Below are 13,173 nucleotides of genomic sequence, written 5' to 3' on the forward strand. Positions count from 1 at the left end.
GGAACTCCTAGAATCCGCCTCTTAAGGTCTGTTTCTGGAAGAACCCCAACCAAGGGTAGGATAATATTTTTTTCATTTTGACATAGTTCCTTTAAAAGGGGAGGGGGTTGAAATTGGTGCCAGGATCAGGATTACTGATGGCCATTTCCATAGAATGGTTAGGAAAGCCAGTCTGGGAAGGGCGTGGATGATGAACTGGAAGAGAGTGTTAGCTGAAGACAGGATGAGCATGGGCACGACAGAAGATGGTAGGATCCCAGAGCAACGAGTGAGCCCATGCTGACACTGAGGCCGCAAGTTGTTCATGGGGTCGGCCTGCTGCTTGCATAGGAGGAAAGGGCACTTCCCCGAAGCAGGGCAGCTGTCAGGAAGCTGCAAGCACCCCTGTTCACCTGCCAGGCCCCTGACTTGGAAATAAGCCCTTGGATTAGAATCAAATTAAAAGCTCTACTTGTGCTGCTTCAGCACAATCAATACATCCCCTTTTACACACACAACAGACAGGAGGAAAACCACTGCCAGAGCTCAGAAGCCACTACCATGGTTGCCTGAGCGAACATTTCTAAACACAGATCAAAGTGACAGAAGAAGGAAAGAAACCTCAACAGAGCTCCATCTTCAATTTAAGAGTGTATGTGTGTATACTAATGCCGTATTTCAATTAAATTCTAAGATGAAGTATGTCACATTTTAACACTTCCGCAATGAGTCATATGATACAATTGTTACAAATCATATTGAACTGGTCTTTAAACTTATGTAAAAGGTGTTGCATCTTACAATTAATAAGTACAGCATTTCACACATGATGTGAAGAAACAAGATTTTACGGGCTCCTTACAGACAAAAAAGTGCCTCATTCTCAGCCTCTACCTTTTAAGATGATTTTAAGGGCAAACACCCTTCCTTTCACGTGAGACTTGAATAAATCATGATAACTAATTTCTCAGATTTATTGGTTTTTGTTTGTTTGTTTGGTTTGGTTTGGTTTGTCTTTTTGCCTTTTCCTAGGGCCGCTCCCTCAGCATATGGAGGTTCCCAGGCTAGGGGTCGAATCGGAGCTGTAGCCACCAGCCTAACACCAGAGCCACAGCAATGCAGGATCCGAGCCATGTCTGCAACCCACACCACAGCTCACAGCAACACCGGACCGTTAACCCACCAAGCAAGGCCAGGGATCGAACCTGTAACCTCATGGTTCCTAGTTGGATTCGTAACCACTGTGCCACAACAGGAACTCCTCAGATTTATTGTTTAATTAAAGTTCAATTTCAAAATTATCTGGCAGATGACCCTAGCATTTATTTATTTATTATGTTTGCTTTTTAGGGCTGCACCCGAGGCATATGGAGGTTCCCAGGCGAGGGGTCTAATCAGCTGCAGCTGACGGCCTACCCCACAGCCACAGCCACAGCCACAGCCATTCGGGATCCAAGCCACGTCTGTGACCTACACCACAGCTCACAGCAACACAGGATCCTTAACCCACTGAGCAAGGCAAAGGATCGAACCCGCAACCTCATGGTTCCTAGTCGGATTCGTTTCCACTGTGCCACGATGGGAACTCTGACCCTAGCATTTAAAAAAGAAAGCCAATATAGAATTAACATAAAGGAAAAACTAATTTATCTTATATAATCTATACAGCCCAGCACATGGAAGTATTTGTTATCCTGTTCTAAACAAGAATTTTTATTTCATCTGACATTTTTCTTAAGGCAGAGAGATCACAGAGAAGTTAAATTCTGGCCCAATTAAAAGCTTCATTCATTTCAGCTTTCCTGGAAGTGAAAATAAGCCATCCTTTCCTCAATAAATGCATTTTCTCTTTCTGCATCTGAGGGAGCCACGACAACCCAGGACAGACATTCCAGACCACACCGATCAGGGTAGAGAAGTAGGAAGGAGGTGGCCACTTTCAGGTGCCTTTAATTCTGGATTCAGCTTCAAGTGTGACTCAAATTTCCTGCCCTTCTTTTCCATTCTCCCTTGACCAACTCAAGAAAGGAAACCAGGGTCGGGGTGGAAATGAGCCATTCTGATATCTTTCATCCTTTTCCTCTTAGGGCCTGGTTGGGTTTATGAAAAGTCCAAACTCAGGCAATGCTCATTTAGCCTTTTTGACCTTCAAACTCAAAAATCAACATGACTTGGAGTAACCATGAAAAAGGTCCAAACACCAGTTTCCACGGAGGCCTCAGCTGTTGAACTGTTCTCTAAGAATGAATCAAACTGTGCTGCTTACATTCCAAGAGATGGATGCTTGGGGGAGAACCCATCTCATGGGCACGGAGAGGGCTTCACGGATTTAAGGATCCATCAATATCAAAACAGAGCCCAAGCATTTGGAAAGCTCTAAAAACCCTTTGCCAAAAGCCCGTGAGGTTGATGACCAGTGTAGTGGGCTCAGGCAACGACTGCATGAGAATTTCTGCCAAATATAGAGCCAGAGAGGAGTTCCTGTCATGGCACGGTGGAAATGAATCCAACTAGGAACCGTTGAGGTTGCAGGTTTGATCCCCGGCCTCACTCAGTGGGTTAAGGATCCAGCGTTGCTGTGGCTGTGGTGTAGGCCGGCAGCTGTAGCTCTGATTTGACCCCTAGCCTGGGACCCTCCATGTGCCACAGGTGCAGCCCTAAAAAAGCCAAAACAAACAAACAAAAAAGGCCCTCAGTGGCCCTCCAAACATTTTCATGTGGACACAAGCAAATTGTGATCCAATTACCCACGAATGTTTTGAGAGCTTCATGACTCTTCTCTAAACCAGACTTGGTAACGAGGCCCTCTGGGAGAGGTGCTAGCAACCACAGGGGCAGAGGTTAGATGCAGGCACATGAAACCTTTAGAAGAACCAACCTTACAGGCCTTCAAAATCCACATCAAGTATCTGCGTCCTCTTACTTGCTCACATACACGGCCTCGACATTCCCAGCAGCAGGACAGTCTGCGAAACGGCCGTCTCATAATACTAATCCTTCTGGTTTTTGGATTTCATTCAATGTCTATTTGTTTTTAATTGAACATTAGCGATTTCTCAACACAAGTCTAGGAAATAAACTTACGTGGTCAGGCCTGCTCACCATGGATACAAGTTCCAAAATGGACATGGCCTAGGATGATACAGTCCTTTTTTTTTCGGTTGTGCCTTTGGCATGGGTAAGTTCCCAGGCTACAAATCAAACCCACACCACAGCAGCCACCTGAGCCACAGAACCATAGCAGTGACAAGGTCAGATCCTTAACCCATTGAACCACCAAGGGAATCCCGAGATGATACAGTCTTTGAGACGCTGCTCCATTTCTTCAATTCTCTATACTCATTGACAGTGCAAGCATAAACATCTATGCTCTTCTCAAAGACTCGGCATGGGAAAGCATCTTTAAGTACTTTATTTTTATTTATTTTTTGTCCTTTTAGGGCCTCATTCGCAGCATATGGAGGTTCAGAGGCCAGGGGTTGAATCGGAGCTGCAGCCACTGGCCTATGCCAGAGCCACAGCAACGCGGGATCCAAGCCGCATCTTCGACCTACATCTCAGCTCACGGCAACTTGGGATCCTTAACCCACTGAGCGAGGCCAGGGAGAGAATTCACGTCGTCATGGATGCTAGTCAGATTTGTTTCTGCTGAGCCGTGATGGGAACTCCCATCCTTTAAGCATTTTAAATGCAAAGACAGATGACCCATTAAGACAGAGAAAAAAGTATAGTACAATATAACCGTAGTAGTTTCTGGGGCGGGGGGAAATGGCCTCCTTGGGGAAAATGTAATTAAACAGAGGAAACAGATTGTAGATTACTACACATTACACATGACCACTAAAAATACAATGATTTTATTTCCATCATTTTACAGTATCCAGTATTATATATATCTTTTAAGAATCTTCATTTCTGTAACACAAAAATATTTAAAGAAAGCATGTTACAAGATAGCATATATATAAGCAACAGTTTGGCAGAATTTTATTTAATATTTAAAAAAACAAATTTTAAAATTCAAAAATAACAATTAGCTTATGGTACATGTTGCCACATAAAACATCATGCTTTAAATAGTTTGTCATAAACACTGTATACAAATAAAATATTACACAAAATTTATTTAACAAAATGTTTGGTCTATAATGTCTGAACAATAAATAAAAACACAGGCACTTCTACACTGAGACAGGGAAGCAGTCACTACTCAGAATAGTAATTTTGTATAAGGAATATGAGACGATATGGCAAGAACAGAATTATGCAGCCTTTTTTTTTTTGGGCTGCACCTGCGGCGTGTGGAAATTCCTGGGCCAGGGATCGAACCTGTGACACAGTTGTGACCCATGCCACAGCTGCAGCAATGCTGGATCCTTAACCTGCTGTACCACGAGGGAACTTCCAGAATTCTGCAGTTTTAAACTGACAAGCCACTTGTAAAAATGTCTGCAACTCCAATCTTTTTGCTTAAAGTTCAAAAGTTACATAAGCGTTTCTGGTCCATGATGAAAAATCATAAACACAGTATGGTTGCTAGGGGCAATTCAATCTTCAGTTTGAAGATTATGGACTCCTACTCATTTTCCAGTACTAGAAACAGAATTATTACGATACCACTCAGCAGGCCAAATACAAGAGAGTTAAACTTTCTATCCTTATGACCATAAGACCATAACAAGATAAACTGGATACATGCCACACAGTGATTCTCATTCTGCAAAACTGATTGATTAGATGAATGCAAGAAAATACTGTTGGGGTGGCAGGAAATTTCAACAGAAATCCATTTCTAGACAACTTTAAAAATTCATCCAAATCACATGAAAACAAACATAATCCCACTTCACAAAACCACTGAGTCATGTATAACAATGTCTTTGTAGCCAATAGGTTCATGGAAATCTAAATGGCAGATAATTCACTCATTATAATGAGAAACGGGAATATTCTTCTTAAGAGGGCAAAACAAAAATAACTTAAAATGGTCAAATTCCAGAAACATGATTTCGGATGACGAGGCAGGCAAATCAGAAAACAATGGCCATAAGCCAGCAGGAAGGGTTGGAGCCAATCATCTTGCCATATCCGCCAGAAAACATTAGGATCTTCCTCTGCTTTCCCTTTTCAGAAAGTACCACAAGTGAAGGGCTTAGAGGCCCTCAAATGGACACTACTTTATAAAGGCAATTTTGATGGTTGAACACAGAAATTACCCCTAATGTGAGAGAACACACAACATGGGAACTATGTTAGCTATGTCTTTCTATGCAAAACGGAGTTTGTACATAATTTAGCAACTTAAATGAGCATTTTGCAGTCGAGACCAAATATCAATCATCTCTTGCGGTTTTCTACTGTGTACTAGCATCAAACCTAGGTAGGAACAAATGTTATTCCTGTTTTTCTCTTCTATATCAAAGGTCCTGAAGCCTTTGTGTTTCTCTGGAACGAGGCCGAGTTTCTGAAGGCACATTCCAGTATAGACGTCGTCGATGGGGTAGAGAAGGACCTGGTCAGTGACATTGTACAGCCTCAGGGCCAGGTGGCCGGAGTAGAGGAATCCACCGCCCCCTGCATAAGGCGGGTAGACGCCAGTGTAAACAACTTCTGGGATGTAGTATTTGAGTTTCTTATCTCGATGAGGTCCGGCATTGTGAATCACATCGCCTATAAACAAATCTTTGGCTTTGTTCTTGGACAAGCTGTTCAAGTAATTCAGGATGTGGTGGGTGTTCACAAAGACATCGTCGTCGCCCTTGAAAACGAATTCAGCGTTTGGGCAAGAAGTGCTCACCCACCTGAGAAAGAGCACTTCTTTCAGAGACAAGTTGAAGAAAGTGTCTCTGTAGTTCCACATGAGAATGTCTTGGTGCTTCTCACTCTCAAATTTCAGCATATCTGAAAGGTCAGGATGGTTGTCCTCGGGGGGCGTCTGGCCCAGTAAGAAGACACGCACCACTGTCTGGTTCCCCACATTGGTCTCTTTGCCCCAAGATTCCCGAATCGCTTGCCTTCTATCGAAGTGTGAAGTAAGGGACTTAATTGCCAGCAGTAAGAAGGGCTTCTTTGCACACTTATCTGGTTGGTCGATAAGCAGTGAATAATTCCGACATCTCAAATACAACAGAAAGTCTTTAAATCTGTCTGGCAAACTGTCAAAATCGGAAACGACGGACGTGACCCTCAGGTCAGGTTCACAATAATTCAGATGGCTTATGTTGGAAAATCCATACGCCTCCCCCGTCTGGTTGGCTAACATGTTCAAGATGGGATTGTACCTCCTGTTGAGCTTTTCTTGTTCCCTGTTCCAATATGCCTTGGGGGGTTCAGATATCTTCCAGAACTTTTCTTTGGGTATTATTACTTCCCCCTTTCCATTTTTCTCTTGGCTACTGCTTTTGGAGACTTCCACAATCAGATAAATGAAGACATTTACCATCATCAGGATTCCCAACAACTTTATTCTTCGACGTCCAACACTCATTTCTCATATCTGAAACAAAAAAGACAGGAGCACTGTATTAATTAGATCATTCTTAAGGGCACTTGTTCACAGGTCATTTGCCTCTCTATGGCCCCCAGAACAGCAGCTGAGAGCACAGATTCTAGACTGGCATTGCCTGGGTTCAAACCAGGGCCCTACTACCCTAGAACTGAGCTCTGGGAATTCAGACAAATTGTGTAACTGACAGCTTAGGTTCTCCATCTATAAAATGGGGCTAATAACCCATATGACAGGACAGTTATGAGGGCCACATGCTTTTATATGCAAGCTTTTAAAACAGTGGCTGGCCCATAGCAAGCTGCACATAAGTGACCATTAACACTGGGGCTGTATTAGACACCCGAGGGCAAAGATATGCACTTACCTGGTAACTTACAGGTCATTCAACTTCCTTGCTTATACATGGACATACACAAATCAGTATGCTGCAGACAGATATGCTTACAATTCATAATAACAAATATAATTTCTATTTTTTATTAGGTACATGCATGTGCACACACACACACAACTGTATTTATATGTGGGCTACAACATGTGAAGTACATGGACTTCACTCTGATCCCCTATTTTATTCTATTTCTTTCTTTTTTTTTTTTTTTTTTTTTTTTTTTTGGCCTTTTCTAGGCCACTCTGGTGGCACATGGAGGTTTCCAGGCTAGGGGTCTAATCAGAGCTGTAGCTGCTGGCCTACACCACAGCCACAGCAATGCCAGATCCTTAACCCACTGAGCAAGGCCAGGGATCAAACCCGCAACCTCATGGTTCCTAGTCGGATTCATTAACCACTGAGCCACAACAGGAACTCCTATTTCTTTCTTTTTTTAAACGGTGCTCATAACTTTGACATTTTTCCCTCAACCTACCACTTTACAGATGAGGAAACCAAGGAAGAAAGATTAAGACACTTGCCCAAGGTAGCAGGGCTGGGAAGTAGAGAAGACACCAATCCTCTGAGTGTTCAGAAAGTTAAAATGAAAAGAGTCACAGCAGCTATACTGGAATCACCCACAACTGAGACCAACCCAAATGCCATCAACAGAAAAATGGATTGTGAAAACTGTGCTACCTTCATACTTTGGAACAACCCCAGGAACAAAAAGGAAAACTATTGCTACTAGCAACAACAGTACCGTGAGGGAGAGACAGACCTCAAATTCCATTTACGTTAGGTTCAAGAATTCAAAATTATTCTAGGCCCTAAAAATCTGAAAGTAATGGGGTTAGTGGTTTTGAATGAAGAGGGACAGGAGGGAGTTTCTGGGGTATAGACATGTACCAGGTATGTACCAATGTATGTCGTGATGTGGACGAGGGGCTCGTGAGTGTATACATTTGTCAAAACTCCAACTGTATATCTAGGATCTCTGTGGTTTATAGCAAGAAGGAAAAGAGAAATGAAAATGACATTTTAGTGAAATATCAAAGGCCAAGAATAGATTTCAGGCTGTGGGCAACAGAACAAAGAAAGAGGAATGAGATGGTTTGCTGGCGCTGTAAACTCCAGAGTTCTAACACTACTGAGATGGATGACCTACCCAAGAACAATCAGTTAGATAAGCTTGACATTAAAAGCCAACCCCCAAAAAGCGGAATGGCAATATGCTATAAAGAATTTTCTTATCAGGTTAATTCTACAGCTGAGAATTCATCCTTGGAAAAAAAAACCCCAAAGTACTGCTTCTCTGGCGCTGTGCATTATCTTGATACACAGTGAGCCTCTGAAGTAGGTACTGTTACTTTATTTCTATTTTATACCTGAGTTAACAGATTTCAAGAAGCAACTGTGTTAAGAGCAGAGCTGGAAGCCTAGCCAAGGCTTTGGGGTTCCAAGACCACTGTGTCAAATGATAGCCATTCTTCTCTGACCTCTAGAAAAAAGTGGGTTTTTTTGGAGGGGGTTAAAAACATTGATTCTTCTAAAATTTCAATACAGAATGTGAAAGTTCAAGTAAGAATGTATAAAGGAAAACTGTTTGATGTTGTTGGAAGAGCAGAGGATTTTGTTTATTTAACTGAAGTATACTGACTTACATTATATCGGTTTCAGGTATACAACACAGTGATTTGGTATTTTTAGAGATTATACTCTATACAAAGTTATCATAAAATATTGACTATATTCCTTGTGCTGTACATTACATCCTTTTTTTTTTTTTTTTTTTTTTTTTTTTTGCCTCTTCTAGGGCCACTCCTGTGGCATATGGAGGTTCCCAGGCTAGGGGTCTAATCAGAGCCGTAGCCACCAGCCTATGCCAGAGCCACAGCAATGAGGGATCCGAGCCGCGTCTGCGACCTACACCACAGCTCACGGCGACGCCAGATCCTTAACCCACTGAGCAAGGCTGGGGATCGAACTTCATGGTTCCTAGTTGGATTCATTAGCCACTGTGCCAAAATGGGAACTCCGTGTACATTACAGCCTTGTAACTTGTTTATTTTGTATTTTAATCAAGGATAGTGTTAACTTTTTTTTTTTTTTTTTTTTTTTTTTTTTTTTTTGGCCTCGTCCATGACATGTGGAAATTCCCTGGCCAGAGGTTGAACCCCTGCACAGAGTGGCTGGAGCCACAGCAGTGGCAAGTCATCCTTAACCCGCTGAGCCACCAGAGAGCTTCTACCTTTTTTTTCTCTTGGTCTTTTTTGTCCTTTTAGGGCTGCAATGGCAGCATATGGAAGTTCCCAGGCTAGGGATCGAATAGGAGCTGTAGCTATTGGCCTACGCCGCAGCCACAGCCATGCCAGATCCGAACTACATCTGTAACCTATACCACACCACAGCTCACGGCAGTGCCAGATCCTTAACCCACTGAGCAAGGCCAGGGATCGAACCTGTGTCCTCATGGATGCTAGTCAGATTCGTTTCCACTGAGCCACAAGGGTAACTCCAAGCTTCTACTTTTTTAATGAAAGATTTTTAAATTCACTGGGTTCTAACAGTCCTAGGGTAGAAATTATTTGTCATACTGAGAATGCTGTGAAGTTATCACTATGTTGAAAAGCCGAAGTTAAATCAATAGGAATTCACAAGATGTTTGTCTCTTAAAATCTGTCCAGTAGATCCTAATCTAATTGCCTGTTATTTACCACTGCTAAATAGTTTGTTATGAACATGTAAGTAAAAGTTGTTTTTTAAAATAACAGTCCCACACCCTACCCTTGCTCCCCTAAAGCCTTTACACATCTGGAGAACATGGCAAGTGGTAAAGTGAAATGGGTGCACTCAGCTCACTTAAGGAAGCAGCATCACCCCCCTTCTCCCCAGTTCTCCACCACTGCTCACCCAGGAATCCCACTGCTGAGCTACCAAGAAAAGGCCTTAAACTTTCTCCAAAGAAAAGGGGGTAAAAAAACAAGCATACAAACAGACGAAAAAGCATCAACAACAAAAACAACCACATGATATTTCCTAATTCTTAATTACAACTTAAAGGGTCCCAAGTCACACACAACCTAAATAATTGACAACATCCACACCAAGAGTTTCCTCGTGGCTCACTGGGTTAAGGATCTGGCATTGACACCACTGTGACACAGGTTTAATCCCTGCCCTGGGAACATCCACATGCTATGGACGTGGCCCAAAAACCCCCCCAATCAACCAACCCAATTAAAAAAACTGTCCACACCTACGTCTAGGGTCCACAACCTCCTTAGATCAGCTCCTTTCAAATAAGCCTTTTGAGCACACCTTGTGAGCAAACTGAATGTCTGAGTCCAGTACCTCTTTGGCAACCTAAACCTCTTTGCTATGAAGCCTAAACTTTCAAGGACAAGAGAGCTCAATACACACACTTAGAATGTATTTGTGTGGGTATCTAATACAGTTAAAGAATGTCATCTTGGTAGTTCCCGTCATGGCTCAGCGGCTGACAAATCTAAGAACCATGAGGCTGCAGGTTCGATCCCTGGCCTTGCTCAGTGGGTTAAGGATCCAGCGTTGCTGTGTGCTGTGGTGTAGCTCACAGACAAGGCTCAGATCCCACGTGGCTGTGGCTCTGGCATAGGCTGGCAGCTGCAGCTCCGATTCAACCCCTAGCCTGGGAATCTCCATGTGCCGAGGGAGTGACCCAAGAAATGGCGAAAAGACCAAAGAAAAAGAAAAGAATATGGCTATCAATAGACTACTCCTGAAATGTCTGGAGTAAAAGAGGCCAGCTTAAGGAAGAAAGAGAAGCACGGTACTTCTTTTTTTTTTTAATGATTTTTATTTTTTCTACTGGTGTACAGCAAAGTGACCCACTCTCTCTTTCTCTCTCTCATACACACACACACACACACACACACACACACACACACACACACGTTCTTTTTCTCACATTTTCCTCCATCATGTTCCATCACAAGTTAACTAAGCGCCGTACTTTTACATGGCAGGCTGTGAACCTCTAAGTTAATTTTTCTCGAACAGATTCAGGGTGAATAATAAATGATTTCAGATCTATGAGCCAATGATAGATCCAGGTAACAGGGCAGAGCCAGATACCTGCAATCCAGCCAGAACCACTTGAGGTGATGTGAAGTTTCTACCGAGGAAAGCACCAATCCTTCTTTTGGGAATATGCTGAGGAGTACATTAGGCTTGCTGACTCCGGCCAAGGTTTCCAACGTTATCGCTGCAATTCAGGCTTTTATTTCTGTGATCAAGATCCAGCTAGGACCTCCCATCCCCTTGGCCAAGAAAGGGCTTTTTGGCTCTCAAAGGAACACCATCCTCACCTTCCAAGGATTCCAGTGTGCAGAGGATTCCTGTCCATTTCTCATTTGCCCCTTCCCCTCCCCCGTGGAAGCTGAGGGGCACCACTTTATACCAGTAAGAAAAGCAGAGCTCAGAGGGGATTAAAGAGTTCAGTGACAAGGCTCAGATGACAGTCTTCTGGCTCTCAATCCAGAGCTCTTTGGATCTCTTCCCCTCCTCCCCACTTTTTTTTTTTTTTGGCTGTGCCCATTTCAAAGTGGCTGGGCCAGGGATCAAACCTGTGCCACAGCTGTAACCAGAGCCAAAGCCATGACAACACAGGATCTTTATCCCACTGAGCCATGAGAAAACTCCTGGATCTCTTCTTTTTTTTCTTTCAGGCATGGCCACATTCTTCTAACCTGGTCCAGGTCAACAGTGAAGTCTCATGGGCTGCTCAAGACTGACAAGACCTTGGGGTTCCTGTCATGGCTTAGTGGTTAACGAATCCGACTAGGAACCACGAGGTTGCGGGTTCGATCCCTGCCCTGGCTCAGTGGGTTAAGGATCTGGTGTTGCTGTGAGCTGTGGTGTGGGTTGCAGACGCGGCTCGGATCGCATTGCTATGGCTCTGGCGTAGGCCAGTGGCTACAGCTCCGATTAGACCCCTAGCCTGGGAACCTTCATATGCCGCAGGAGTGGCCCAAGAAATGGCAAAAGGACAAAAAAAAAAAAAAAAAAAAAAGACTGACAAGACCCAAGGCACTGGGTCATGCATGGTACATTTGGTTGTTACCAAGACATAGAATCTCCCAACTCCCCTTCTGAGAAGGGGCCAGCCTTCCTTTTCCAAATTCCCAAACATGTAGCTTGGGCTAACTCTTACCGCTATTTCTAAAGGCCATTTCTTCCAAACCAACCTGAGAAGAAATGGTAGAAAAACCACCTGGATTCTCAATTATACATTCTCATCAAGTTTAAATGTCATCCTTCATTTGTAACCTAGGTACAGGCCCTCGCATGAGAACCAGACTCTTACAACAAACCAAAGTTCATGGAAAGGAGAATACAGCAGTGACCTCCATAAAAATATCTGTGGGAAAAAGTTCTCTGAATATCTGACTAAATATTCCCATTACAAACATAAAACCAATTCTGTGTCCTTTTCTGAGCAGGAAGTTATTACACTGCTTAAAAAGAATTTGAGTAAGAAAACCTACCCTGGAGCTAGGGAAGATGTTATACAACCCGTACTGTGAAACACAGAATTTTACTGTGACTAACAGAAATAGAAAATCCCATATGCAAACAAAGAACAACCTTAGCTTTCACCTTGTACTTGGGAGTAAATTCTTCCCAACTGAGACTGAACAGCCCTGAAATTCTAAAACACTTTAGTTGATTTTGTTTCACAACAACTTCCTTCTTCATTTTGCAATTAAAGTATTTAGAAAGGTAGGGAGATAACCAAAAAAAAAAAAAAAAAAAAATTTGTGTTAGCTGAATGGATTACAAAACAGCGCAGATGCTGTACTTAAATTATGTGAAAATCCAGATAAAACAGCACACAGAAACAAAACCGGTTTAATCAGGTGGGAGGATTATAGGTTATTTTAATATTCCTTAATGCTGCCACACTATCTCTCCCCTTCAAAAGCTTCCACCACACACACATCTAGACAGGCCTCAGGTGGGGGTGGGGAACACATCGCACGCAAATCCGGATTCGAAGTTCCCATTTTCACACCCCCATCACTAGACCAGACCATGACACTCCAACGCTGTACTGGACCCTGCAGTGTTCCGCCAAGGCTCTGACCTGCACACCTTTCTTCTGAACCCATCTATCAGAAGGGACTCCTAAAAATAATAGTAAAATATGAACACATCTGCTTTATTTTAATAAACAGGTACCACCGGCTATGTGCCGGGCACCAGTGATGTTCTGAGGCAGCTACTCAGAGAGAGGTGATTTAACTCATCCAAGGTCACACAGCTGGCAGATGGC

General features: G+C 43.1%; 1 protein-coding gene across 2 annotated transcripts in view; it reads right to left on the reverse strand.

Annotated features, from left to right (window-relative positions):
- Positions 3,821–13,173, reverse strand: part of B3GNT2 (UDP-GlcNAc:betaGal beta-1,3-N-acetylglucosaminyltransferase 2) — a 32,657-nt gene continuing 23,304 nt past the window's right edge. For both annotated transcript variants that reach the window (XM_003125112.5, XM_021087479.1), the window contains exon 2: positions 3,821–6,475. In XM_003125112.5, coding sequence (XP_003125160.2) covers positions 5,273–6,466 — 1,194 coding nt within the window. In that variant the 5' untranslated portion in view covers positions 6,467–6,475 and the 3' untranslated portion in view covers positions 3,821–5,272. The remainder of the gene's footprint in view (positions 6,476–13,173) is intronic.

The sequence above is a fragment of the Sus scrofa genome, chromosome 3 (assembly GCF_000003025.6).
Source record: "Sus scrofa isolate TJ Tabasco breed Duroc chromosome 3, Sscrofa11.1, whole genome shotgun sequence".
Taxonomy (NCBI): domain Eukaryota; kingdom Metazoa; phylum Chordata; class Mammalia; order Artiodactyla; family Suidae; genus Sus; species Sus scrofa.